The sequence below is a fragment of the Prionailurus bengalensis genome, chromosome A1, assembly GCF_016509475.1.
Source record: "Prionailurus bengalensis isolate Pbe53 chromosome A1, Fcat_Pben_1.1_paternal_pri, whole genome shotgun sequence".
In the NCBI taxonomy this organism is placed as follows: domain Eukaryota; kingdom Metazoa; phylum Chordata; class Mammalia; order Carnivora; family Felidae; genus Prionailurus; species Prionailurus bengalensis.
Window position 1 is genome coordinate 25,517,263 of NC_057343.1, and position 25,515 is coordinate 25,542,777.

Consider the following 25,515-nt stretch of genomic DNA (forward strand, 5'->3'; position numbering starts at 1 on the left):
TTTGGATTATTACGTATTAGTCCAGTTTATTAAATAATGAAACAAGGTTTATGCCACATATTCCAACAATGTTTAAATAAAGAGCCTGAAATATAAAGGCTTATGAAAATGTATAGTTTTTATATAATACATACTATTTCTAGCTCATGAATAAATATGAACAGGGGCCATTTTTAGATCACAGATCAGCAACAATTATCATCAATGATTACACAAATCCACAAGCAAACAAAAAAAAATCCGTTATCTTCATTTTAGTTATAAAAGCTAAAAATCCTTTTGCCACATTTAAGCAATATCCAAGGAGGTGGGGGGACTTGTAGCCACACCCCTGAAAATAAGGGAACCGAGTCTCCAAGTCCCTAAGTTCTTTCTTGGTTAGGAGCATGGCAACTGCGTGAACTCTTTCAAGAAACAGAAAAACCAAAACAGGTTAAGATCCTGTTCTGTATAATGTGTTTAATAAAGCTACACTGGAGAAATACTCTATTTTTGTCTCAAAAACATGCTCAGGTGTTATGGTGAGGTTTGAGTTTCTTCTCATCCTGGTATGAACATATGCATAATTTGAATAAATTGACATAATGAATGTTGCAGGACGTTGACTCTTTCCGGTCTTCAAAAGGATTTGCTTCTACTGTTTTAGAAATTATATGTACACTTAAAAATATATGTTTTCTTTGTTAAAAAAAAAAGGGGGGGACTCTTAAAAAGTAATCCTTTAAACTCACAGAACTCAAAAGTGAAAGCCTTTCCAGAGAAAGCCCTTACCACATCAATGGAATGTCTTGGTAAGAGGGAAGAAAATCTCCGTCTAAAGATACGGTTCAGTACCAGGAGTGGGAGCCGAGTGAGCTCAGCTCTGCAGAGTCCCATCCAGATTGGGCCAGGGGAGCCGGACTTTCAGCTACGTCTTTAACCCCTTAGCCCCTACATGCCACGCCACCGCCTCTTCCTCTCTCTTTTTAACGACTTTGTCTCTGGTTTGGAACTGCAATTCTGCCTCACAAAATGTTTCTCCAAGTAAACGTTAATAAAGAAGGCAAAGTGGAAGGGACTGGCAGGAAAACTGCCCAGTCCATAAGAAAAACCGGGGTTCCTTCTTTTCTGCTTCAAGGGAGGTGGCCGGACACACCAGGCACCTGCTGAGCACAAGCCCCCGCAGGAGGGTCTGCCCGGGAGCCCCAGTTAGTGTGTATTTAATGTTCTCAAAGGCTAGAACTGAAGGTACCCGAGTAAATATGTTCCCTGCCCTGGGGCAGCCCGCGAGAAGTGTATAAAGGTCTTAGGGCTCTCGGAGTCACTTTTTATTTTCAAAGGAACAAGATGAAGGAGAGAAAGAGAAGGGAGAATGATTTTTGTTGTCTTTAGAAAAAGAAAGGAAGACACTATGGACCTCTGCCAGAAACCAGAAAACAGGTGCGGCACTAAAGAAAGCGTTTTTTTAAAATGCCAAGCAAGTGTTTTCCATCCAAACCAATCAGGAAGCCCAAGACAGGAAGTATCTGAACAGACATCACCTGAACTGAAGGAAAATCTGGGAAATCCGGAAAAACCAATTCTTCAATTCACTCGCAACATCTTGCGAAGGAAAACGTAATAAAACTGTAACTTACACTGTGCTCTTTCTTTTCCCAAGGACTCTAACAACAGGCTTTGTTGGGGGTTCCAGTGAGAACGACTCTCTCCTTTGCACCCAACTGTGGATGCTGGGATTCGAGCCAGGTGACAGCGTGACTGATGTAAACACACTGACGCTCAAGTCAAGTGATAGCCGCTACTATTTTCTTCATTTGAGCCTCGACATCAGTGGATGTCATATCTCCATTTTACAGACTAGAAATAATAAAACTGGGCTAAAAATCAGAGCAAATTACCAACATTACCTGAGACCAAACCCACGCGGCTAAAAACCCCTCCCGTCAGCAGCAACCTTGCCAGTCTCAAAGCCAAGGTATCACACCATCATGGGTTTAGATATTAATACTTTGTAACAATTCCTCACAAAGGTCAAGCCTTCAAAGGCTTAAAATCACTTATTGTAAGTGAAAGATCCTGCCAAAATAGGAAATTATAAAGCAGTGCAATATTCCAGAGATCTATTTCCTGCACTGTTTACACCTGGAGTTGAAAGGGCCAGGTCTCCACGCGTGAAATGTCTTCAGCCGACAAGAAGCAAACGTCCCCAGAAGTTCAGGAACAGTAATACCCTCTTGGAGGCTCCATTCCGTGGTTCCTGCGAGCTTCCCTAGAGCACTCTGCTATTCTCAGCTGTTCGCTGGAGGGCAACAGGGGCTACCGTCCCCTGGAGAAAACAATTCACAGTTCCTGATCTTCTTGCAAGTTTTCTTTAGCAAGAAACGCGCACTTTGCATGCCGTCTTTGATGTCCAAGGGCACTTCCATGGTAAGGACCAGTGTTTGCAATCAGTTTGTGGCATTAAACATTTGATGCCGAGCATCCATTGCCAACACACAGCAATGTGCACTAACCCCGTCTTCGGCTGTTGCTCACGCACGCTTCAGAATCTGTGACGAGCCAAGCAGTGAGAAGCAGCGTGAAACACAGGAAGCTTGATTGTTTCGCAAGCAGGCGTTTTCAGAGCGCTGTCTCGTGCAGCCTGGACTTGTCACAAATCCAATTTCTTCAACTGCTCATAGGTCACAAAAAACTGCAGTTATTGGTTGAGGCTGACAACGAAAATGCCATCTGAACAACACTGACACATAAAAACGGACTCACAGCACATCTAACAAGTATGTCCGGGCAGACCACAGGCCATGCACATGATTAAACACCCGGGACTCGATCCTTATCCGCCCCCATAGGTCTTCCCATTAGCCTTCCCAAGGCCAGCCTGGAACAGAACAATCACAGCTTAGATAACATCAGTGCCCTAGCGTCTGTTCCAAGAGCCTCTTGGAAGATCACGTCCACGCTGACCAGCTTTGGTGACTGCTGTGCGCAGACTTGCCCAAACAGTAAAATTCTATGTGAAAGTGAAAGACAGCGAGCCCTGGGACGCCCTCTCGAGGGTCACCACTAGGCAGGCCTTCAGCAGGGAGGGGCAGATAAAGAGAAACAGAGATGGTGAAAACCACATTCCCTTCTATATAATTCTGCCTTTTCGTGTCTAATGAACGGCTACTTCTTTCCTGCCTCCCACTTTGGCATACAGGAAACACTGCTTATCAGCCCAACAATTCAGGAGCTAAGTCCTGTTTAACCTCAGGCGCTCTCTAAAATAAGCATTCTACAACAGCGCTGCCAGACCACATCCTTCCCAACGGTGGCTAAGGATATCAAATCCTCGTCTCTCTCTCTCTCTCTCTGCAATCGTAAATATTCCCAGCTTCTAAAACAGTCTGAATAGAAGTTTGTATTGATATCACTACCTTTCAATAACACTATCACTATACCAAGATTCACTTCGCCCAGCACAGAGACTTTATACCTTCTAAGACAGAAAGCGAATAGTTATTTCTTAGAATCGGAGGAGCTCAAAAGAATACGAACCCACTTCTAAATTATGATTAATAACATGACAGTTTATACAAGCAATATTCCCTTTGCTGCACCTTTTTTTCCAGACGTACTGCGACAGAAAAGGATACAATGATATTCCAAGGACCAAGTCTCAACCAATTCGGCCAAAACCCTTTATACAGAGCAAAAAACCCTTCATTCTTCCATGTCTGTTATAAGGGAAGGGGAGGAGGGGGAGACAAAAGTTAACATCTAACTTTCCAATCATGTCAAGTGTGTTAACACTCAGTAGGCAGACTGAATGATCAACTTTTCTTAAAAATAAAATCCTGTTCGAAAAGACTGCTTAAAAACTTAGTGCCCTCTGCCTCTTTTTCTTCTTTAAAGGCCTCTGCACAGGAGAAGACGTCCAACCAGCCCACGCCCAAGCCGACAAATGGCAGCGGAATGAATAAGAAGTGGGATTTAATTCCAATTAGAACCTCTCGCCTCCTTGCCACTCGGGCTCACAGGTAGGTCGGAAATAAAAAAGTGAAGCAATGGTGGTAAAGATGTCATTCAGAGCACCACTATTTCACGTCATTAGGTGAATAAAAACAAGTATCTCTGCGTCGGGAAGGCAGACTTGAAGTCTAGGACGGGCCAGCATCACGCCAGAGAACAGGAACGGCCAAGCGGCCCCGAACCCCGGGCGGCCGGCAATCCGGTCGGGGAGACAGACAGCTGCGAACCTCCCCCCTCTCAGGAACAGTAACCCCCACTGTTTAAACCGAGAATTACTGTCAGAGTGACATGTTCTTTCGAGAGATGTCTGAATGAAGGATATTCATTCCAGTCTGACTCACGGGGAGGGAGACACATTTTGGAAGGAGACACACAGATAGCAGAAAGCATGACTCTCTTCTCAGCCTGTACAGCAGAGCAGAGGTGTAAAGAAAATGAACTTTCATTTCTAAATATCTGTCTAGATTTTGTATGTATAAAAGTTAGCCCCAGTGTGACCCAAACTGGGTACCGTCTCAGGGCTTCACAGAGCATCACTCATGGTAGTTATAATAACCCTCAAAGTTTAGTTACTTCTCAGGTTAAAATATATACATACATATATGTGTGTGTGCATATATATATTTACACATATATGTGTGTGCATATATATGTATACGTGTATATATATATACACATATACATGTATATATATATGTATATGTATATATATACATATACATATACATATACATATACATGTATATGTATATGTATATATATACACATATATATATGCACACACCCACACACACAGAGATATTCACACGCGTCTGGGGGGCAGTTTCAATGATTAAAAACAAACCACTAGAATGTTGAAGATTAAGTAAAATAAGCTTGCTTATTTCAACATCAGTGTCTTTCATCATTATGAATTATGCTAACAAGGTTTTACTACGTGAATCCAGGCACTGTGCTCTTTGGTAAGCATTCTCTCGTTTTTACACTAACCCTGTGACACAGGTGCAATTACCGTCCCTCCTCACGAACGAGGAAACTGAGGTATAGAGTCTGTACAGCAACTAAAGTCATACAATTACAAGGGACAAGGGTTTTGCTCTAAACCGTTGTGGTTTTGACCATGCTAAGAAACTCTTCAGGGGGTAACATGGAGGCTAATGAGCTGTGACAGGACCCCGCAGCGCTGCACAGGTGACCGCGCCCTCTCACCTGGAACAAGCAGTCCAGGGTACCCTTGTAGCCCGAGCACCTGCCGTCTCGAAGGACTCTCTGATTCATCATACGTGTTCTCACAACATCCACCGGGTTTGAGGCCAGGGCCCCGGCCAGACCACAGGTGAAGCTTGAGCTATGGAAAAGATGCCAACGGAAAAGCAAAAGTTCACCGCCGAGCTGCCACCACCACTAGAGGCAAGAAACAGCATCCTCCCAGACTACGTTAACGTGACATGTGACAAGACGGTACGTTTCCGGGAAGACGCCCATCTCTAAAGCACAGCACAAACTTCTTAAATATAGCACTGATTATAAATTCCAGCCTCAACTAAGTGTGAGGTTCTGGAAGGTCAATCATAGACACATGAAGGAATGTCATGTGTTAATGAACTCTGGGGCAGAGCTTTTCACATTGTACAGGTGTATCAAATCATTATGTACACTTTGAATAGCTTACAATTTTGTCCGTTATACCTCAGAAAGCTAAAAACTGAAAATAATAGAAATACAAAGCCAAGTTAGAGAATGCTAATCATGATATTGCTCGTGTAATAAAGTACACAATACTTTTGTAGACAGATTTGCATGTGACTAAAAAACGAGCTGTTGACAATGGTTACCCATGTAAACAGACAAGGACTTTCACTTTTTCCTGGTTCACTCTGGAACTATAATTTTCCAAATATGAGAATATAATACCTTTATAATATACCTTCTTTAAAATTTCTATAGATTTGTAGCAGATTGCCACCCTGACCTCACGCATACCTAAAATATTATTTTTTTTTGAAATCTATAAACATACAGGAGGTGGGTATACACAGTGTCTCCCATCAGGCCCGAGAAAATCAGGTGCTTCTTGGCGAGGTCATAGACCGGGAGCTCCACACCGACGACGATGGCAGCCCTCTGCGCGGTAAGGGACACGCCCTGGGTAAGAAGACGAATAATCAAGACTCAGAGAGCTCTTCCCGGAGTAGGCCTTGCCAAAAAATGTAGAGTGACAGAGGAGAAAAGACCAGAGGGTAAAGGAGTCAGAAGCTCACGTCCAGTTCCGATTCTGGCGCTAACCGTACGACCTTGGCCAGACGCTGGCCAGGACCAATCACCTCACAGAGGCTCCAGTTTCCTAGTACATACTGAGAAGACTGTCCTAGATGACCCTTACGGTCTATTCTGTGAACTGACAGGTCAAGAGAATACCAGGAAATGGCACTCCATACCAGCGCTCGCCTAGTAACGGTCTTCACTTAGAAACCAGGAAGACATACACATCACAAAATGCAGGGGCGCCCGGGTGGCTCGGTCGGTTAAGCGTCAGACTCTTGATTTTGGCTCAGGTCGTGATCTCACAGTTTGTGGAATCAAGCCCCACATGGGGCTCTGAGCTGAAAACACAGAGCCTGCTTGGGATTCTCCCTCCCTTCCCCCTCCCAAAATAATAAGTAAATGAACCTAAAACAAAAATAACCCAGCATTTAACTATAACCTAGAAAACCCTCCTCTATGAGAATCTTTTAAAGAAAAAGTCAACAACAAAGTGCTCGATCTTCTTCATAATTATACATAAATTATTCAAAAGGTATTTTAAAATATGACATATTCCTTATATTTCCACTTTCCAGATAAGGAAATTAAGGAAGAAAGTAACTTCAAGGGCAGACGTCACTTGTCTTCCCTTACTCCATTTCGCCTTTCAGATTAAATAAAATGATAGGAACAGAAAGAATAAATTCAAAGGGAAAAAGGGAAGAACTAAGGCAGCTGGCTGTTTTGCAGGCTTACCTTCCACAATCCTCTCGCTCCCTCCTGCTGGTAAATGTTAATGAAGTTGCCTATCATTCCCCCTTGAATGGTGCTGCTCTGGGCTTGCATCCGTATCTAGAGATTATTTTCAAGATTAACATGAGAAGGAAATAGCACATTTCTCCCCAATGTAGACTTCCGAATATCATTCGATCTGTTGTTTAATGACCATTAACAGAAAAGAATCATAGCATAAACACTGCCGTCATGCTAGCTTTAAATGCCCTTTGCAGACGAAACATTTTTAAGGTTTGGTTCTTAGGCACTCTGGAATCAACAAAATGCATCCAGTAGAATCCAGAGCTCATTGAGTGTCCAAAAAACCTGATTTTTTTTTAAAAGCCTTTTGAAAAGGAAAGGAAATGACATTATGTCCTTACAGGTTAATAAGCAGGAAAGAGAAGGTGATGGTAATACTAAGATTTCACATAATTAATAGGAGCATCTAGCACATTTCGCAGCATGAAGCATGGACAAACAGATTTCTTAAATTAGTTACTTCAAGCCACTACTATTTCCAACCAGCTGAACCAAAAGGTATGCAGGCGAGCTGAGCACGGGATAACCACATGATGTCCGTCACACTCCGTTACACTTGAATGTACAAACACACTCGAGAACGGCTGCGGAATTCACATGACTGAGATGCCAACGTAAAAATGTTTGATGTAGCTCTCTGTATTTTTTTAATGTTTACTTATTTTTGACAGAGAGAGAGAGAGAGAGAGAGAGATAGACAGAGCATGAGCAGGGGAGGGGCAGAGAGAGAGGGAGACACAGAACCCGAAGCAGGCTCCAGGCTCCGAGCCATCAGCACAGAGCCCGACGCGGGGCTTGAACTCTCGGACTGTGAGATCATGACCTGAGTCCAAGTCGGACGCTCAACTGACTGAGCCACGCAGGTGCCCCAGCTCTCTGTATTTTTTTTTTTAATTAAAAGGGATTTCTCACTAAAAATCGGTACCTTATTTTTATCGAGGGAGCAAAAACATTACCTCCGACTTCTAAAGAAAAGCTGTTACTGCCACGCAAAACACAGGAATGGCCTATCCCTAAGCCCAGCATATGTTTAAGATATTAAAGGGATGGGGCGCCTGGGTGGCTCAGTCGGTTAAGCGTCCGACTTCAGCTCAGGTCACGATCTCGCGGTCTGTGAGTTCGAGCCCCGCGTCAGGCTCTGGGCTGATGGCTCAGAGCCTGGAGCCTGTTTCCGATTCTGTGTCTCCCTCTCTCTCTGCCCCTCCCCCATTCATGCTCTGTCTCTCTCTGTCTCAAAAATAAATAAATGTTAAAAAAAAAAATGTTAAAAAAAAAAGATATTAAAGGGAGTATGGATATTTTTCTCCGCTTTTCCCCAACAAAGGGTAAAATCAAAGCAAAAGCACCTTCACACATGCTGCACCCTGACCGTGCATAAGTGTAATGCCCTCAGCACGCTGCTACATAAGGTTCTGACATCTGTCAGAATCCCCTAGTAGACTGAAGGCTCTGAGAGCAGGGTCCTTATCGTACCCATTTTTGGACTCTAAGCACGGAGTACGTTAACTGGCAGAAGGTAGAGGCATAGTGGATGCCGGTTAACTAATAGGAACAAAAAGGAGAGGAAGGGACAGAGACAAACATCTTAAGAGGGATGAAAAAGCAACTCCTGCCTAATTTCTATTTTGTTTAATTAGTTTATTCCCTTGGGGCACCCGGGTGGCTCAGTCGGTTAAGCGTCCGACTTCGGCTCAGGTCATGATCTCGCGGTCCGTGAGTTCGGGCCCCGTGTCGGGCTCTGTGCTGACAGCTCAGAGCCTGGAGCCTGCTTCCGATTCTGTGTCTCCTTCTCTCCCCACCCCTCCCCCACTCATACTCTGTCTTTCTCTCTCTCTCTCTCTCTCTCTCTCTCTCTCTCTCAAAAATAAACATTTAAAAAAATGTTCAATTAGCTTATTCCCTTGCCTTACTCCAGAAAGGATTTAAGGAGGCAGTTTCCCTGTTATTATCAATAAGATCATCCACCTTACCACACTTATGTCTAACTGTAGTAAGGAAATATCTCCATCACTGTATCCTGAAATCAAGTTAGCAGATAACATCACACGTTCAGAAATAGGTCATTAATGAGTAGACCTGTACAGGACTTGCAGCCTCTCGATTTTTTAATGGACCAATAAAACCAGGGAAGATTTTCAATGAAAAATGAAATTCACATGTATCCGAGCCTACATTTTTTTTCTGCTTAGTCACCAAAGACCTTGTCTCCACAACGAGCTCTACTTTTGATGTCCGTATCAGTGGGAGATCCTCCCTCATGGGAGGGCCTTCATGGCATTCAAACTGCAAACATTTGTTTACAAAACTGTTACATTCGCAGACTTCCATTATCTGAATGTTGTTCCCAGTAAGAAAATGTGGGGGGAGTGTGCCTATCAGATATGGATAGCACTGCTTACTTTCAAAACATCCGTCGGATTAGCGATGGTTGAGGATATGACTCCAGAGAGAATTCCACACACCACATTTATCAGTAGAGTTTCATCTATAAACAAGCACATATTATTCAACTTTTCATTATCAGTAACTCAAACATAGGTGCAAACTCATTTGCATACCTCTTGTATATCTTAAGGGAATAATTAGATTTCTGCTTTATGAATCAAGCCATTTTTAAAATGTTAGGAATTCTGCTGGCTTATCAGGACTTTGCCTAGCAAAATCACTTGACATCTATTTGCTCTCGATTTGTTTTTGTTTTTGAAAAATATTTACTTATTTATTTAAGTGATCTCTACACCCAGTATGGGGCTCGAACTCATGACCCAGAGATCAAGAGTCGCACACTCTGACGACTGAGCCAGCCAGGCGCCCCAAACTTACTTGACATCTAAAAAGGGACGTGAAATATCATGCAAAGTGAGCAGCCATCTGCCAATTCACTTTTATGTGTAAATGCGTATCACTGTACTAAGATGAAGTATATCTCATAAAAGAACAAAAAAGATACACTCCGGGGCACCTGGGTGGCTCAGTCGATTAAGCACCTGACTTCGGCTCCGGTCATGATCTTACGGCTCGTGAGTTCGAGCCCCACGTCGGGCTCTGTGCGGACAGCTCGGAGCCTGGAGCCTCTTTCGGATTCTGTCTCCCTCTCTCTCTGCCCCTCCACCACTTGCACTCTGTCTGTCTCTCTCAAATATAAATAAGCATTAAAAATCTTTAAATAAAATAAAAGTAAATTTAAAAAAAAAGATACAGTCCTATGAGATAACCATGAAGATAAAGTTTTAAAGCACACCATATATATTTAATTTGAAGTGTACTAAAGTGCTAAAGCATCTCAGCCCCTGCTGACCACTCTCACGCAACAGTCGGCTGGCGCTCAAGAATTCAGTTCTTAATACTATGAAAGGTATTCACTGCTTTCCTGAAAAAAATCCTGATTTTAGAAAATTTTAAGTGGGCTAGAACTATAACAACACATCCTCTAGTCTAGGAGTTCTGGAGATGAGGGTAACTAAAATATTTGTAGAGATTGCTCCTTTTAACTGCTGTTCCCCTTAATTCAGCCAAGAACTGACTTGCTTTGGGGTACCTGGGTGGCTCGGTAGGTTAAGCGTCCGACTTTGGTTCAGGTCCTGATCTCACGGTTCGTGAGTTCAAGCCCTGCATCAGGCTCTGCGCTGACAGCTCAGAGCCTGGAACCTGCTTCAGATTCTGTGTCTCCCTCTCTCTTCCCCTTCCCCTGCTTGCGTGTGTGCATGTGTGCACACACTTGCGCTCTCCTTCTGTCAAAAATAAATAAACATTAAGAAAAAAAGAGAACTGACTTACCTTAAGCGCGGTTCATTCAGACTTTATACCCAGAGTTCTCTTCAGCAGTAAAGTCACGATTAGGCTCAAGAAAATCTGATCTTGACTAAAAAAGCCACACAACCAACCCACCTCCTGTCCACAAGGAGAGAAAAGATTCTTCACTCACCTTCTGGGTGTTCAACAAACAGTCGCTTCAAGCTCTGGTAAGTGCCTATCTTGATGGTGCCATAGGAAGCCTGGCGTAACATCGCAGGGGCAATCCTGTCAAACCAATGGACAAGAGCCCAAGAAATTCTAAAAACCAGGCACCTGGGTGGCTCAGTTGTTAAGCTCCTGACTTCGGCATACGGCATGATCTCAGTTCATGAGTTCGAGTCCCCCATCTGATGAGCTCAAAACCCCACTTTGGGTGAGCCCTGTTTCTCTCCCTCCCCGCCTCTCTCTCTCTCTCTCTCTGCCTCTCACTCACTTGTGCCCTCTCAAAAAAAAAAAAAAAAAGAAAAGAAATTCTAAAAAGCACTTTAAATCCTCTAGAAGACACACACACACACACACACACACACACAGATAGTGGCCTTCCACAATCAAACTACGCTCAAGCAGATTTCTCGAAATTCAAAATCTAACAAAAATATAGTGGGTTTCCGTAAAATGTGTGCAAATTAATAGTTCACTAAGTGAAAGTTCAGCCCCCTGTAGTTATCCTTGATGAAAATGTAAGTGAACACGGAGTTCTATTCAAATGAAAGGGCTGTCCTTTCTCGGGACAAAGCGCCTCGAGAAATCTGCCCTCGGCAAGCATCTATCACTCTTCAGCTGCTGCTCTAGAGCTCAATTCCCACCTCCTCGGAGGCCCTACCCCAGTTATTTCCTCTCCCTCTCTTGGCCATCCTGAGCCCAGAAGCACCCTGGGGCAGTTATCTGCCCCAGCTGATCCTCCTCGTCCCTCTTCCCTCGCCATCAAAACTCCCCTCACCAAGGTGACCAACTGACATCGCTGTCACTGCATCAAATGATGTGTTTCACTTAGTATCTTACATAACCTCTCTGCGGTACTTGCTGCCGTCCGCCCTTTGTCCTCCGTGCTGCGGTCTCCTCCCTGAGCTCCGTTACATCCCCCTCTCCCGTTTCTTCCCTTTTCTCTACAGCCTCCCTACCTCTGTTTCCTGGGGTGTTCTGGGGAACTCTGTCCTAGGCTCTCTCTTCTCTCCCCGCTCCACGCACTCCCCGGGTGAGCTCGTCTACTCCCATGGCTTCTACCACTGTCCAAGACTGACGACTCCGAAATTCCTGCTTCCTGCATCGATCCAACGATGAATTTCCAACTGCCTCGTAGATGTCTCAATTCGCATGTCCCACACCCACCCCCAGCTCCAGTGTCCCACACGGAGCTAAGTGTCCTCCCGCCCCAACCAATCGGCTCTCCTCTTTGTTTCCTGACCCAGAAAATGGAACGTCCATCAACACCTTGGCTGAAAACCAGAAATCGACACATTAGCCTTGTCCCCTGCTTCCTCCACACCCCCTCGTCTATTAGGTCACGTATCAGGTCAACCCTATGCCCTAAACAAGCTCTCTTCTTTCTCTCTGTCCCCAAGACAATCCCTCTGTTCAGAAAATCGTTGTCTCTGCTTCCTGCGCGACAGCCTTTTTCCGGCGTTGTCAGTTCTCATTCTTTCTCCCTACGGCAGGCTGGCTTCTTTTTACCACCGAAACCCTATCATGTCAGTCCCCCTACTGAAAACCCCCCAGCACCTTCTGCCCGCCACAGGCACAGCAAACTCAAGCGCTTATGGGCACCGGGCAGACACCCTGAGTGCAGCGGGCTGGGTCTCATGCACCCTCGCACGTCCTGCGAGCGGCAGAGGTTTCGGTAAACCTCGACACCTGTTGCCGTTATCCTAAGTGAATGAACATGTGCCCAGATGTTGACTTTTCTCAAGAAAATGGACTCCCCGGTTTCCATGTGCAATTTCTCATACTTTAAAATATCGGCTTGAGTGAGAAACAAAAACCTTGACTGGTAGGTAGGAGGGCTGTGAGGCACCGATTTGGGACCTGTGCTGGAGGTGTGCCGGAGGAAATCAGGATGCTTAGCGTGTCCTGAGGCCGTCCGTGTCCTGACCCCTTATTACGGCTCCAACTCCACCTCTTGCTACTCAACAACTCCAGCACTATACCTACGCCGAATTACTCGCATGTCATTACTAGAATGTACCACGCTTTCTTGTGCGTACTGCTGACTTTGTATAAACACAGTCCCCCCTCCTTTTTGTTTTTTAAGTAGGCTCCACGGCTACTTAACAGCCCCAGTGTGGGGCTTGAACTCACAACCCTGAGATCAAGACCTGAGCTAAGATCAAGTCAGCTGCTTAACCAACTGAGCCACCCAGGCTCCGCAGTACAGTTCCCTTCTAACTTCGCCTGGCGAATGCACTCTTCTTGACCCTTCAAGCTCAGACCCAGCACCCCTGGGGTCAAGCAGCCTTCCTGAAGCCCACCCCCTCCCCTGCCCCCACAGTCTGGGCTTGAGGCCCGGCCTCTACCAGGCTCTAGTACTCGTTACCAGACTCCACTGTAATCCCGCTGACACACCTACAGCCCCCCACTAACCGACAGCCCCTTCATGCCTGTGTGTTGCTGCTGACCCCATTTGTCCCCCGGATCCAGTCTCACCCTTCTCTGTGATGCTCTGTGCCCTGAGAGGGTGGTGCCCACGGGTCACGTCACTCAGGCTCCCCTGCCAGCTGACTTCAGGGGGGATTCCACCAGTAGATGATGCGAGGGAGGGAGGAGGGGGAAGAGGTATTCTCTCCCTGGCCACTCCCAAAGCATCCCTCGACAACTATTGTTGGCTCCTTCCAGACGCCAGCCCTACCAGGCTGTTAACGTCCTTGTCCCTCTGGGCCTAGGGTTAGTAACAATTTCTCACTTTGCTAGTTTCTAGGTACCTCAATATCCTTCCTTTGTTCCCTTAACCGTAAGTAGCCCCTTCATTAAAGTCTCCCCATAGAGGTGCGCCTGGATGGCTCAGTCGGTTAAGCGCTGACTTCGGCTCAGGTCACGATCTCACAGTACGTGAGTTCGGGCCCCACGTCAGGCTCTGGGCTAACAGCTCAGCGCCTGGAGCCTGCCTCAGATTCTGTGTCTCCCTCTCTCTCTGCCCCTCCCCTGCTCGCACTCTGTGTGTGTGTCTCTCTCTCAAAAATAAAATAAACATTAAAAAATTTTTGAAGTCCCCTCATAGAAACCACCCAAGTGAATTCTGTCTCCTGCGGGGACCCGGGCTCCCATAGCCACCTGTCTCACTTGCTTTCCCAGCCCACACCTTCAGCACACCGTTCACTAAATGCTGAATTACAGAAAAGTGGTTCACAACACTTACCCACGGAGACTACTCTATCGTTTTCACTATAGCAAAAACCTTGGTAATTCAGAATAGCCAAGGGGAAGGGCTTTTTTCAGAGTGACATGAATTATGGAATGTTTTGTGGCAACAAATGTAAATTTTGCATTATTAGCTGTATTTGAATACAATAAAAAAAACATACTTCCAACACAACGTTCGCTACATAAAAGGTATGTAGAAAATAAGGTTGAAATGAAAAATGAAAAACCTACCAAGCTACTTGCTCTTTTCAAATACACTTCAAATGTCTACTTTTTCTCCATGAAGTCTTCAATTTCAGTTGATTCATTTAACAGGTCAATAGTCCAATATAAACGCACAAAGGTCTACTTACCCTGAATACAGGGCTCTCAGCCCTTCTTCTCGGCCTATCCGCACTAAGGCGTGCAACATTCCTCGATACCGGATTTCTCTAAAGTTTGCATCATTTGTCTGGCCTTGAATCTGGAGCCGTGTCTTGGTTAAATCAATTGGAAAAGTACCTTAAAGTTTTTTAAAAAAGAAAGATTTCACTTGATAAAAAGAAATTCCACCAAATAAAGAATACATGGTGATATATTCCTGAGAAAATATTTCGACTATAATGTAAACTAAGAAACAGAATTAAGAAATGGCAGATACTTTGCAATCTTTTTTCTATTAAAAAAAAAAAATCAGAGGGGTGCCAGGTGGCTCAGTTGGTTAAGCATCCAACTCTTGGGTTTTTTTTCATTTTTTTTAAATGTTTTATTTATTCTTGAGAAAGAGAGAGACACAGAGCATGAGGGAGGGAGGGGCAGAGAGAGAGGGAGATACAGAATCCAAAGCAGGTTCCAGGCTCTGAGCTGTCAGCGCTGAGCCCGACGCGGGGCTCGAACTCACAAGCAGTGAGATCATGACCTGAGCTGAAGTCGGACACTTAACCGACGGAGCCACCCAGGCACCCCAAGCATCCAACTCTTGATTTTGGCTCAGGTCATGATCTCACGCTTCATGAGATAGAGCCCCGCGTCTGCGTTGGGCTCTACGACAGTGTGGGACCTGCTTAGGATTCTCTCCCTCTCTCTCTCTCTTTCTCTCTCCCCCAACCTCTGACCCCCTCCCTGGCTCACACACACACACTCTCTCAAAATAAACATTTTTTTAAAAATTAGGAATCAAAAGATTAAATACACCAAAAAGTGCATAAACGTATTTTCCTTTCTTTACATTTTTATTTGGTTCCCATCTTACTCTACATAGGATTTGAGAGGCTGCATCGCTGTAAAAAAAAAAAAAAAAAAAAAGGTACAGGGAATGATTTACACCAACAGGAAATCCATTTAAAAAAAAATTTTTTTTTAACATTTATTTATTTTTGAGACAGAGAGAGACAGAGCATGAACGGGGGAGGGTCAGAGAGAGAGGGAGACACAGAATCTGAAACAGGCTCCAGGCTCTGAGCTGTCAGCACAGAGCCCGACGCGGGGCTCGAACTCACGGACCGCAAGATCATGACCTGAGCTGAAGTCGGCTGCTTAACCAACTGAGCCACCCAGGCGCCCCAGGAAATCCATTTTAAAATATGTTACCATCTTTTGCATGTGTGAAGGCTAAAATCAGGTCCAATATGAAAGAGGAGGGGTAAGCTCATTTGCTAAGGGAGTTTCTCACTCTGTGTTCTGCAGTCTAGAAGTAAACCTGTGAACGCAGGTACAGATGTTAAACACAGCGCCCAATAGGCAGTCTACCCGAATTCTGAACACTGTCGGTAAACTCGATTCGCTGTGGAACGGAGAGCCCACCCCACAGGGAACCAAGTGGGTGGGTGGTTAACGCGCCTTAACCCCTCAGCCCCGGGCCTCACTGGCTCCCCAGGGGCAGCCTCTGTCCCAGGACGGCAGCGCCCGGGCCCTGGAAGCAAAGGACGCGTCCAGCCCAGCACCTGGCATTCGGCAGCTGCACAATCGGTATCCGGTGAAGCAATTCCGACAGGGAACAGACAGCGATCAACGGGGTCTGATGTGGAACTGCACTGGAAGAGGAAGCCACCAGTACAACGTGGACCGTGTGCGTAATTACAGACTGACCGCACAATGACAGTCAGATCTGGCCCCCGCGGCCTCCTGTGCCAACGGTGGCCAAGTGGCGAAAAGCACAGGAAAACAGGGACAGAGGGACCCTCGGAATGACTGATAAAACTCGTTTGATTACCAGGTTCCACTTTCTCCACACTGAACTTTGGCCCCTAAACTGCTGGGAGCCAAAATGACTGTTTGTGTGAAAAAAAACATACCAAAAGGAGGGTGTTTTGAAATCGGAGATTAACGTGTCATATTCTCGCATTCTGCGTGTCACCTCCAATCACATCAAACACCAGAGAGCGACCTTAACTTTTAATTGGCATCACATGCAGCACGTGATCGACACCCCCCCCCCCCCCCGCCGCCCCGCCAACACCATCCAGGCCGGGGGGGGGGGGGGCACCTTACCACATTCGGCCGTGATGGAGGCCAGCCCTCCGTACACGAAGGGCTTCCAGTTGAGGGCCGACATCCTCGCCACGGTCCCTTCTCCTTTGGTTAGAGGAACATAGCCTCCCACAGGGCTCCTCCTGGACACAAAGGGGAGGCATTTCAAAGTCGTGACTTCCCGCACAAGCAGTTTCCCCTTTACGCTTGTGTTCCATTTGGAGAGCATCGCAGACGAATGCCCTCCGCGCCTCCCCCGAGACCCCACTTCCCGAGGGGGGCTCACCTGTATAAAGCCAGGCCCAGCTCGCTACTAAACCGCATTTCATCCCGTTCAGACCTTAAGTAACGCAACAGGCTGGGAAGCTGAGATGGGGTATGTACTGAGCACAACGGAGGCTATTTTCTGGGCTGTCCATTTTATCTAACATCTATTCACGTTCACGCAACAAATATTTGTTATTTGTTTGCCCCTGTCTCAGTGAGTCCCTGAGGCGCACCGAAAAAATGTTGCAACCCAGGGTCCTAAGGTGAAATGACAATTACTGAAAAGGACCAAAATATACTTCTAGTTCACACTCTGTAAATGTTGGTGTTCTTCTCTTAACCGTATCGTGTTAATAGCTGGGAGGCAGCTCAGTATGAAGGAAAAAGGCGGACTCCGGGGTCAGAGCCACACCGCTTCCTTCCTGAGGAAGCTCCCGTTCATCTCTAGGTTTTTTTCTCCATCAATATCATCACCATCGAGGCAGCCAACATGAACAATTGGGGTTGGAGCCCATACATTTATTTGCTAAACTAAATAAAATGCCAAGCTTTTAATCCTATTATGGGGATTAAATATGTATTTTTAAAATTTTTTTTTTCAACGTTTATTTTTTTTGGGACAGAGAGAGACAGAGCATGAACGGGGGAGGGGCAGAGAGAGAGGGAGACACAGAATCGGAAACAGGCTCCAGGCTCTGAGCCATCAGCCCAGAGCCCGACGCGGGGCTCGAACTCCCGGACCGCGAGATCGTGACCTGGCTGAAGTCGGACGCTTAACCGACTGCGCCACCCAGGCACCCCAAATATGTATTTTTAAACTAGCACAGAAAAGACACTCAACAAATGCTGCCTTCCCTCTTCCTGTCACTTAGAAGGTGCTCACACACTGTGAAACATATTTACATGCCTGCCGTGCCAGGTCCCCCACATTCATGACACATTCTGCAATTTTAGGCACTTTCAGTTGGTAAATCTGGCCTCATGTCCATTAACAGGAGAAACATGCAGACAAACACACTTTTGTGTATATAATATTAACCATAATTATTCTGGGTTTAAAACAAAATTTCGGGGGCGCCTGGATGGCTCAGTGGGTTAAGCGTCTGACTTCGGCTTAGGTCATAATCTCACAGTTCATGAGTTCGAGGCCCCCCATCGGGCTCTGTGCTGACAGCTCAGAGTGTGGAGCTTGCTTCAGATTCTGTGTGTCTCTCTCTGTCCCTTCCCCACTCGTGCTCTCTGTCTCTCTCAAAAACAAACATAAGAAAAATTTCTTAAATAAAATCAAATTCCTAATTTATTATAGTCATTATTGGTAAGAGATACACCCAGTATTTGTAATCTGCATGTTTTAGGAGTTTCTCAAGACTACATTTCTCAAGAAAAGTCACCACTGCCAAAAATGTCAGTTAACAACAAGGCCAGGGGGCTTGCTTAAACTAAGAAAAAAACACAAGGAACCCAAAGGAGACTGTAAATGGATCTACCTAGAGCTATTCTCATTCATGGACATTAACCGAATTCAGACTGGCTACAAGTGAGTAAGATAAAAGGCTCTCTAAGAATGGAACCTGAAAATCATCATTTGCTTTATGTGTTTCAGGATCAAGAACAAACTGTGCCCCCCAACACTCATCTCAGCCCCTTATTATCCTCAAAAACATTTAGTAGTATCTGCACTTGATCTTAGCCAAAAGGCCGAGAAGCGATAATATCTGAATGTAACTAATTCTTCGTCTTACTAAATTCACAATTAATACTGTAGGTTAAATAAACTGTCAGAACACATTAATAATAAATCCAGTAATTCATTAACTGTCCAGTAATGCCTTCCTTAATCTATTCTTGGATTCTCCTGAATTCAAGTTAAAAAAAAAGAAAAAAAAAAAAAAAAAAAAAAAAGCAATAGGGGCGCCTGGATGACTCAGTTGGTTAAGTTCTGGACTTGATTTCAGCTCAGGTCATAATATCACTGTTCCTGAGTTTGAACACCACACAGCCCTCCATGCTGACAGCGCAGAGCCTGCTTGGGATTCTCTCTCTCTCTCTCTCTCTCTCTCTCTGCCCCTCGACATTCTCTCTGTCTCACTCTCTCACACTAAACTTAAAAAAACAACAACAAAGCAATAACTACATAACAGTGATGTGTGGAAATGCTGTAACTTTAGAAAAGTGTCTGATATAAATGATTTCAGCGGATCCCCCAACAAGTTTGGGACAGGAGGACAGGAAAACAGACTAGGAAACGGAGTCCCAGCAAGGTGCCTTGTCCAAGGCCACATGGCTGCTGGGGCAGAAATGGGGCTCCAACCCAAGTGTTCTGATTCCAAGTACAGCATTCTTTCTGCTACCACCTGAGGCTGTATCCAATCATAAAGGAGTGATGGTGTTTTAATTAAGGAGAAAATATTATTAGGCAGCTTCAAAAAGGTACTATTGCAGAGAAAGACAGATACCATATGTTTTCACTCATATGTGGATCCTGAGAAACTCAACAGAAGACCAGGGGGGAGGGAAAGGGGGGGGGGGAGGAAAGTTACAGAGAGGGAAGGAGGCAAACCATAAGAGACTCTTAAATACTAAGAACAAACTAAGGGTTGATGGGGGGGGGGGGGGAAGTGGATGAAGAGGGCACCTGTTGGGATGAGCACTGGGTGTTGCATGGAAACCAATTTGACAATAAATTTCATATAAAAAAATAAAGTATAATATCTTTATTGTTATTATTTAAAAAAACAAAAAAACAAAAAGGTACTATTGATAAGGTGCATCCTATAAGCAACAAAAATGTGTTTAAGATAAAGGTATTAAGAGGATATAATATTCAGAAGGTAGATAATCAATATAAACAGTAGCAATTTATTTTTCCAACAAAAGGTATATGAAGTCAGTGTTGAAACACTTGGGGGGGGGGGGGTGGGTAGTTTTTCACAGAGGTGAAATTCACATACTCATTTTAGTGAGCAATTCAGTGGCACCTCATACATTCAGGATGTTGTACAACCACCACCTTTATCTAGTTCGAAAATATCGCATCACCAGTCCCCCCTCCCTCTGGCTTTTACTTTCTTGGACGTGACACTATATATGCATTAAGTATCTGTGTGGAACATACGGCTCCTTATTAGGAGTTCCTAACCTGACTGCAGAGTTTCCTAAAAGTATATACACTAGGGCCCTACCTACTGAATGAAGATCTCGGGGACATTGCGAGCATCTGTGTTGTTACTGAAAATCAGCCAGTTAAATACATGGCAGCCAATTCACACCTTGGAATACTTACGACTTAAATTCCCATTTTAAATAGTTAATGCTCAGAGATGATGTTACAGGTGATCCTTCTTTTTATTCATCTTATTTAGTACTGATTTTTTTCCTACACACGTATGTGTGTGTGTCTTTATATATACAGACACACATACGCACACAAGCCATCCTCCAAAATGTTAGCAGAACTTTATGCGAAAGGGAATTATAACTGATCTCTAACTTAAAGACAAACACGACATTTTTTTTTAAGGACTATTCTGTCATATGACCTCATGCCATCTCACTGAGTCACTTTCCGTTTTGTTGCCTCACCTTGTTTGTTTTACTGGTTTAGTTTTAATGGCTACTTTTGGCTACTTTTTCTTCCATCGGTGTTTTTAATTAGATCAAAACCCAAAAGAGCTCTGGATTATACGCATATGCAAGTACCCCAGGAGAGCTCCAAACCATTGTGGAATTGCCTCCCCCTGGGTTTGAATCACGTGGATGGAGCACGCACCCATTTGGTCCTATTCCTGTGAACCACCACCATAAACTGATCTTCCACAAATGCCCATCCATTCCTGTACTCCCGGTTACACTGTAAGAAAGTACTTTCGATTCAATTCCAATTTTTAAAAGTTAGCAAGAAGAGGGTAAAAATTACCTTTGGGCTCTTCTCTTTTCCTTTCTGAACGCTAGGACTAGATTCCGGATCAGTGAAGCTTACTGCCCACCTTCCCAGGTTAATGCTTACTGTGTCAAAGAAAGAATATGTTGGCTTAAACAGCAACCGGAGAGTATCAGCAGTCGGTCAAACACCCGAACTAAAAAGGTTCTAGCTAAGACTGGAATGGAAGACGTGACGTCCCCAAAGCCATGCTGGCCACAGCCAGCTGAGATGGGGCGTCAGCTATCCCAAGCTGCAATCTTTGGTAAGCTAAACATTTCTTTGTTCTGGAGCTCTCTTTGTCCTAGCACAATTTTGGGCGGGGGGGGGGGGGGGGGGGGGGGGGGGGGGGGGGGGCTTGGACGGAATCCCAACTCTACTCAAGTCCCAACACTGACAGGCCAGCACAGTCAGGCAGACTGATGTGTCCTTAGCAGTCTAGTGTCTGGGCAACATCTTGGCCTGAGATCCAGGGAAGGAATCACAACTTTGCAAAAACTCCAGTGCCAGATAATGGTGCTTGGGAATCACTTCCCACTCTGCACTCCTCTTCTAGGCCACACCCTCTGGTCAGACCAAACCCAGTGACCACTTCTCTCCTGCCTTATAAACACAATACTAACAGCAACAGCCTTCATTATCAAATATCTGATATGACAGGCATTGCTGTACGTTTTCCACATAAAGGATTTTATTTCATCCTTACAAGCCTCTGCAGTAGGTATCCTTATCCACATTGCACAACTGAGGAAAGACCACCTCAGAGAGGAAGAGTGACTTTCCCTAGTCGCACAGCTACAAAGTACACAACCTAAGGTCTCCCTGAAGGAACACGTGATCTGTACAAAGCCAGACACTATTTTTCCAAAGTCCGTTAAAAAATATTTGGGGGTGGGGCACCTGGGTGGCTCAGTTAAGCGTAGGACTTCGGCTCAGGTCATGATCTCACAGCTCATGAGTTCGAGCCCCTCATCGGGCTCTGTGTGGACAGCTCAGAGCCTGGAGTCTGCTTTGGATTCTGTGTCTCCGGCTCCCTCTCTGCCCCTCCCTCGCTTATGCTCTGTTTCTGTCTCTCAAAAATAAATAAACCTTAAAAAATATATATATACATGTATATATATATATATATATATATATATATATATTAGGAGGTGGGAGGGTAGGAAATTCTGCACGTTCTGAATAAACGTGTAATTTTTCTGCAAAGGAAATACAAACTTCCCATCTATTTTTTTAAGTGTTGAGTAAAAATGTCTATACAAATAAAGGATTCTAAAGGCTTCTCCCTCCACTTAAGATATGTACTAAGTTACCATATCCCCTCTCCTCTGTTTTCTCTTCGTACTTATTTTCTCCTTACCTCATTTGCACAGCTGCAAAGAGAGGTAAAATACGGTGCGGTAATTGCTGCTGGAACTTTTGAAAGCTTTCCAAGTTCCTGTTATATAATTAATTCTGCGTGAGTTCTTTCAAATTTACGTGTGTTCCCTTTTCAGTCTACAGTCTGAAACTGGAATCACGGTCTCTAAAATGATCCCTCTTAAATCTTTATTCCCCATATGTCTGCCTTTCATTGGACTTTCCCTATTTCCAACTGCCTTTAAAGGTACAGTATGCAAAATAAGCTCATCACAGACCTATGCAACGTGAAATTGAAAAGGCATCTTAGAAGTCATACCTCATGTCACATGAATTAACTGAGCCCACGAACACAAAACTCGGCAGCGGCAGAGCCAAGACCAGATTCATTCCTTTCAACTTTTTTCACTACAACAGGAGGACAAATCGAACCCTGCAGGGCAGTCCCGACATTGTTCTGCTATTCTTGCGCAGGAGCGACAATGCTGAACCCTGCAAACGCTTTACATCAAGTTACTTACACCTAGAAAGGCGCTACAGTGCAGCGCTACATGAACCTTCCAAGCTAATGAACTGCCCCCGTCCCTCCAAAGGTGAGCCAACCCGGCATGTCCGGGAGCAATTCAGAGTACAGCGATTGTGCCCTCTCCCAGAGTAGGAAGCTCGCTGGCGCCCGGGCTGCACACTCTGAATGAACCCGAGTGGGAGGGATGCAGAGACAGGAGAAACGTACCGCGGGGGCCAGGGCACACACGCCGAGGTCCCGCATGGGCCTCACACTTGGGATCTGAGACGCTGGGGCAGGAGTCACCCCACGCCCCCAAGCGATGAGGCCCGGGAGCCGGCGCCCCTGCCGGAAGAGCGGGGCCAAGCCCCGGAACCTCGCGCCCCGGGCAGCCGGGCCCCGCACGCAAACCCGGGAGCAGCGGCAGCCCCCGAGCACGCCCGGCCGCGTCGGCGCTCTCAGGGACCGCAGTCCGACCGCAGTCCCAGTCCCGGCCGAGGCCGACCGGAGGGGCAGCACCGCCCGCGGCGGGGCAAGGAGTCCCGGGCCGGCTGGTCGCGGACACCGTGCCGAAAGAGAGTCGGGCGGGCGGAGAAGCGAACCGGAGCAGGCGCGGAGCGGCCATCGCGGCCGCGGCCCGGTGGTCAGGCACTTACCCGGCGCCGGTGGCTCCGCAAGTCCTCCTACCCACGCTCAGCTGCGACCAGAGCCGGCCAGCACCGAAGCGGGAGAACACGCTGCAGCGCAGCGAAGGTAGCACAGCAGCTTGCGTCCGGCCCCGCCCACCCCGCCCTCGCGGCCCCGCCCCCCGCCGCGGCTCCCATTGGCCGCTCCGGCCGCGGCCACGCCCATGGCAGCGGGCGACTGGCTGGCCGCGGAAGCCCCTAGATATTGAGTAGTCGGCTCCCCGCCGACAAGGGTGGTAGCTGTCGGGGGCTCGATGACACCTCCCACGGCCTTGGGACTCGACTCCGCAGTGAAAGAGAAACTTTAGGGAACGCACCGAGAGCCACGGAACAGGAGGCTTCTCAGGGTGCTGATTCTGTGTCCACGTGAACCTCCGAAGTCAGAGGAAGTAAACAAACTTGCACTTTTTTTTTAATCCCAGTTTTTTAGTTTGAAAAATTTCAAAACCGACTGAAGAGTTGAAAGAATAGTGCTATGGACAGTGTGCACTTCTCTCAATGCTACCATTTCACATTTGCGTTCTCTTCACTAGATAGATCCCCCCCCTTTGTAAAGTTGCACACAACGCTGCTTCACCCCTAAATACCTCACCACTATCACATGCAAGAAATTTAATGCAACTTCTGTTATATCATTTAACATACTGTTTTTTTTAATTCCCTTTGTTGTCTCAAAACGTCATAGACAAGCACACGTGCACACACACGTCTTTGAAAAATTCAGGCTCTACCCAAGATTCACCTGTTTTGCTTAATACCGTGTCTTTATAAACTCCTGTAGTCTACTACCCAAGTTCTAGCACTCCCACTTTTTAAAAATCTTTCATCACTTGGACGTATTTGAAAAGTCCAGGCCAATTGTCTTGTACACTGTATCAATTTAGATTTATCAAATTGTTTCCTCATGATTAGATTCACTTTATTTTTTATTTATTTAATTTTTTGAGAGAGAGAGAGAGAGTATGGGCGGGGAAGGGCAGAGAGAGAGGGAGACAGCATCTGAAGCAGGCTCCAGGCTCCAAGCTGTGAGTACAGAGCCCTACGTGGGGGGTTGATCTCCTGAACTGGGAGATCATGACCTGAGTCGAAGTCAGACGCTCAGTCTCAACTGACTGAGCCACCCAGGCGCCCCTCTCATGATTAGATTCAGGTTAAACATTTTAGTAGGAAAAGTAGGAGGCGATGTGTATTTCCACAAGAAGGCACAGTGTTCTTTAGTCCCGTTATCCGTGATGCCAAGATGGATCACTTAGTCCAGACATGGGCTGGCAGATCTCTCCACAAAAATACTGTCAAAAGTTCAGAAATGATAGAACTAAAACCAATGAATCATCAAACCAGAAATCAGTAAAAGTTTATTGTGCACACATCAGGAAGACAGTTTGCAAACAGGAAGCACTCAAACCAAACACAGAATGGGGCTCGGGAGTATGTTGTCATAAAGCAGCTAATACAGCAAGGGAGCAGTGGCTGCTTTTCACAGTGATTGGTTATGAAATGAGAATTCTCCTAAATGACAGGGAATTGATCAGTGGTTACCTCCTATCAACCTTAAGAGTTCAAGTCTTGCTTATGATTGCCAGAGGCATGAGCAAGAAATGGCCCAGAGCGAGTTAGTCTTGCAAATTGAGTGTTGTATGATTAAACTGGTTTTGTCTGCTCAGAGAATTTTCCAGGCTGGTCTCCGTTTGTTTTTTATGTTGACAACCCCTCTCTCCCACCGCAACAGAGATTATCTGCAGTAATAGGCTGAACCCAGCTAATATTTTTGTCCAGGGGGTGTAGCGCGCACTCATGAACACTTACCAGATGGTGATTTTTCTGATGCTATCTATCAATCTTTCTACCTGTCTAAAGAAGAGTACCCCCTTTTTTCTCCTTTTCTCTTTTTCCCCCTGCTTCTCAACCCAGTCGTAGCTCCTTTCCCCTCCTGTTCGAGTAACAGTGGGGACTCCTGCATTTTTTTTTAATTCAATTTAATTCAATAACTATGATCAAATATCCCAGTATTATTTTTGGTGCTCAAATTGCCCATATTTGGCCAGTGGAAAGCCCCACACCTGGCTCCTTTATTCTTATATATATCCTATCAATCTTTGAGCACTTCCTTCTTTTCTAACACAAGACCTACT

General features: G+C 45.6%; 1 protein-coding gene across 1 annotated transcript; it reads right to left on the reverse strand.

Annotated features, from left to right (window-relative positions):
- On the reverse strand, positions 1–23,475 carry SLC25A30 (solute carrier family 25 member 30). The gene is made up of 10 exons (XM_043579063.1): positions 23,354–23,475; positions 16,669–16,790; positions 14,553–14,700; positions 10,976–11,070; positions 9,450–9,535; positions 6,991–7,086; positions 6,011–6,135; positions 5,200–5,338; positions 3,615–3,695; positions 1–2,671 (listed from the first exon to the last, which is right to left on the reverse strand). The coding sequence occupies exons 2-10, from the start codon at positions 16,730–16,732 to the stop codon at positions 2,630–2,632; spliced, it is 876 nt and encodes a 291-aa protein (XP_043434998.1). The 5' UTR covers positions 16,733–16,790; positions 23,354–23,475; the 3' UTR covers positions 1–2,629.
- Positions 23,476–25,515: the final 2,040 nt, after the last annotated feature.

What these genes read in the sequence shown, in the direction of transcription:
- SLC25A30 (XM_043579063.1), bottom strand. Translation starts at nt 16,732, where the DNA reads ATGTCGGCCCTCAACTGGAAGCCCTTCGTGTACGGAGGGCTGGCCTCC. An exon ending in CTGAGAGCCCTGTATTCAGG is followed by an intron (nt 11,071 to 14,552) that starts GTAAGTAGACCT and finishes TTGGTTTGACAG; the next exon opens with GATTGCCCCTGCGATGTTAC. An exon ending in ACTGTGTATACCCACCTCCT is followed by an intron (nt 5,339 to 6,010) that starts GTATGTTTATAG and finishes TCTTTTCCATAG; the next exon opens with CTCAAGCTTCACCTGTGGTC.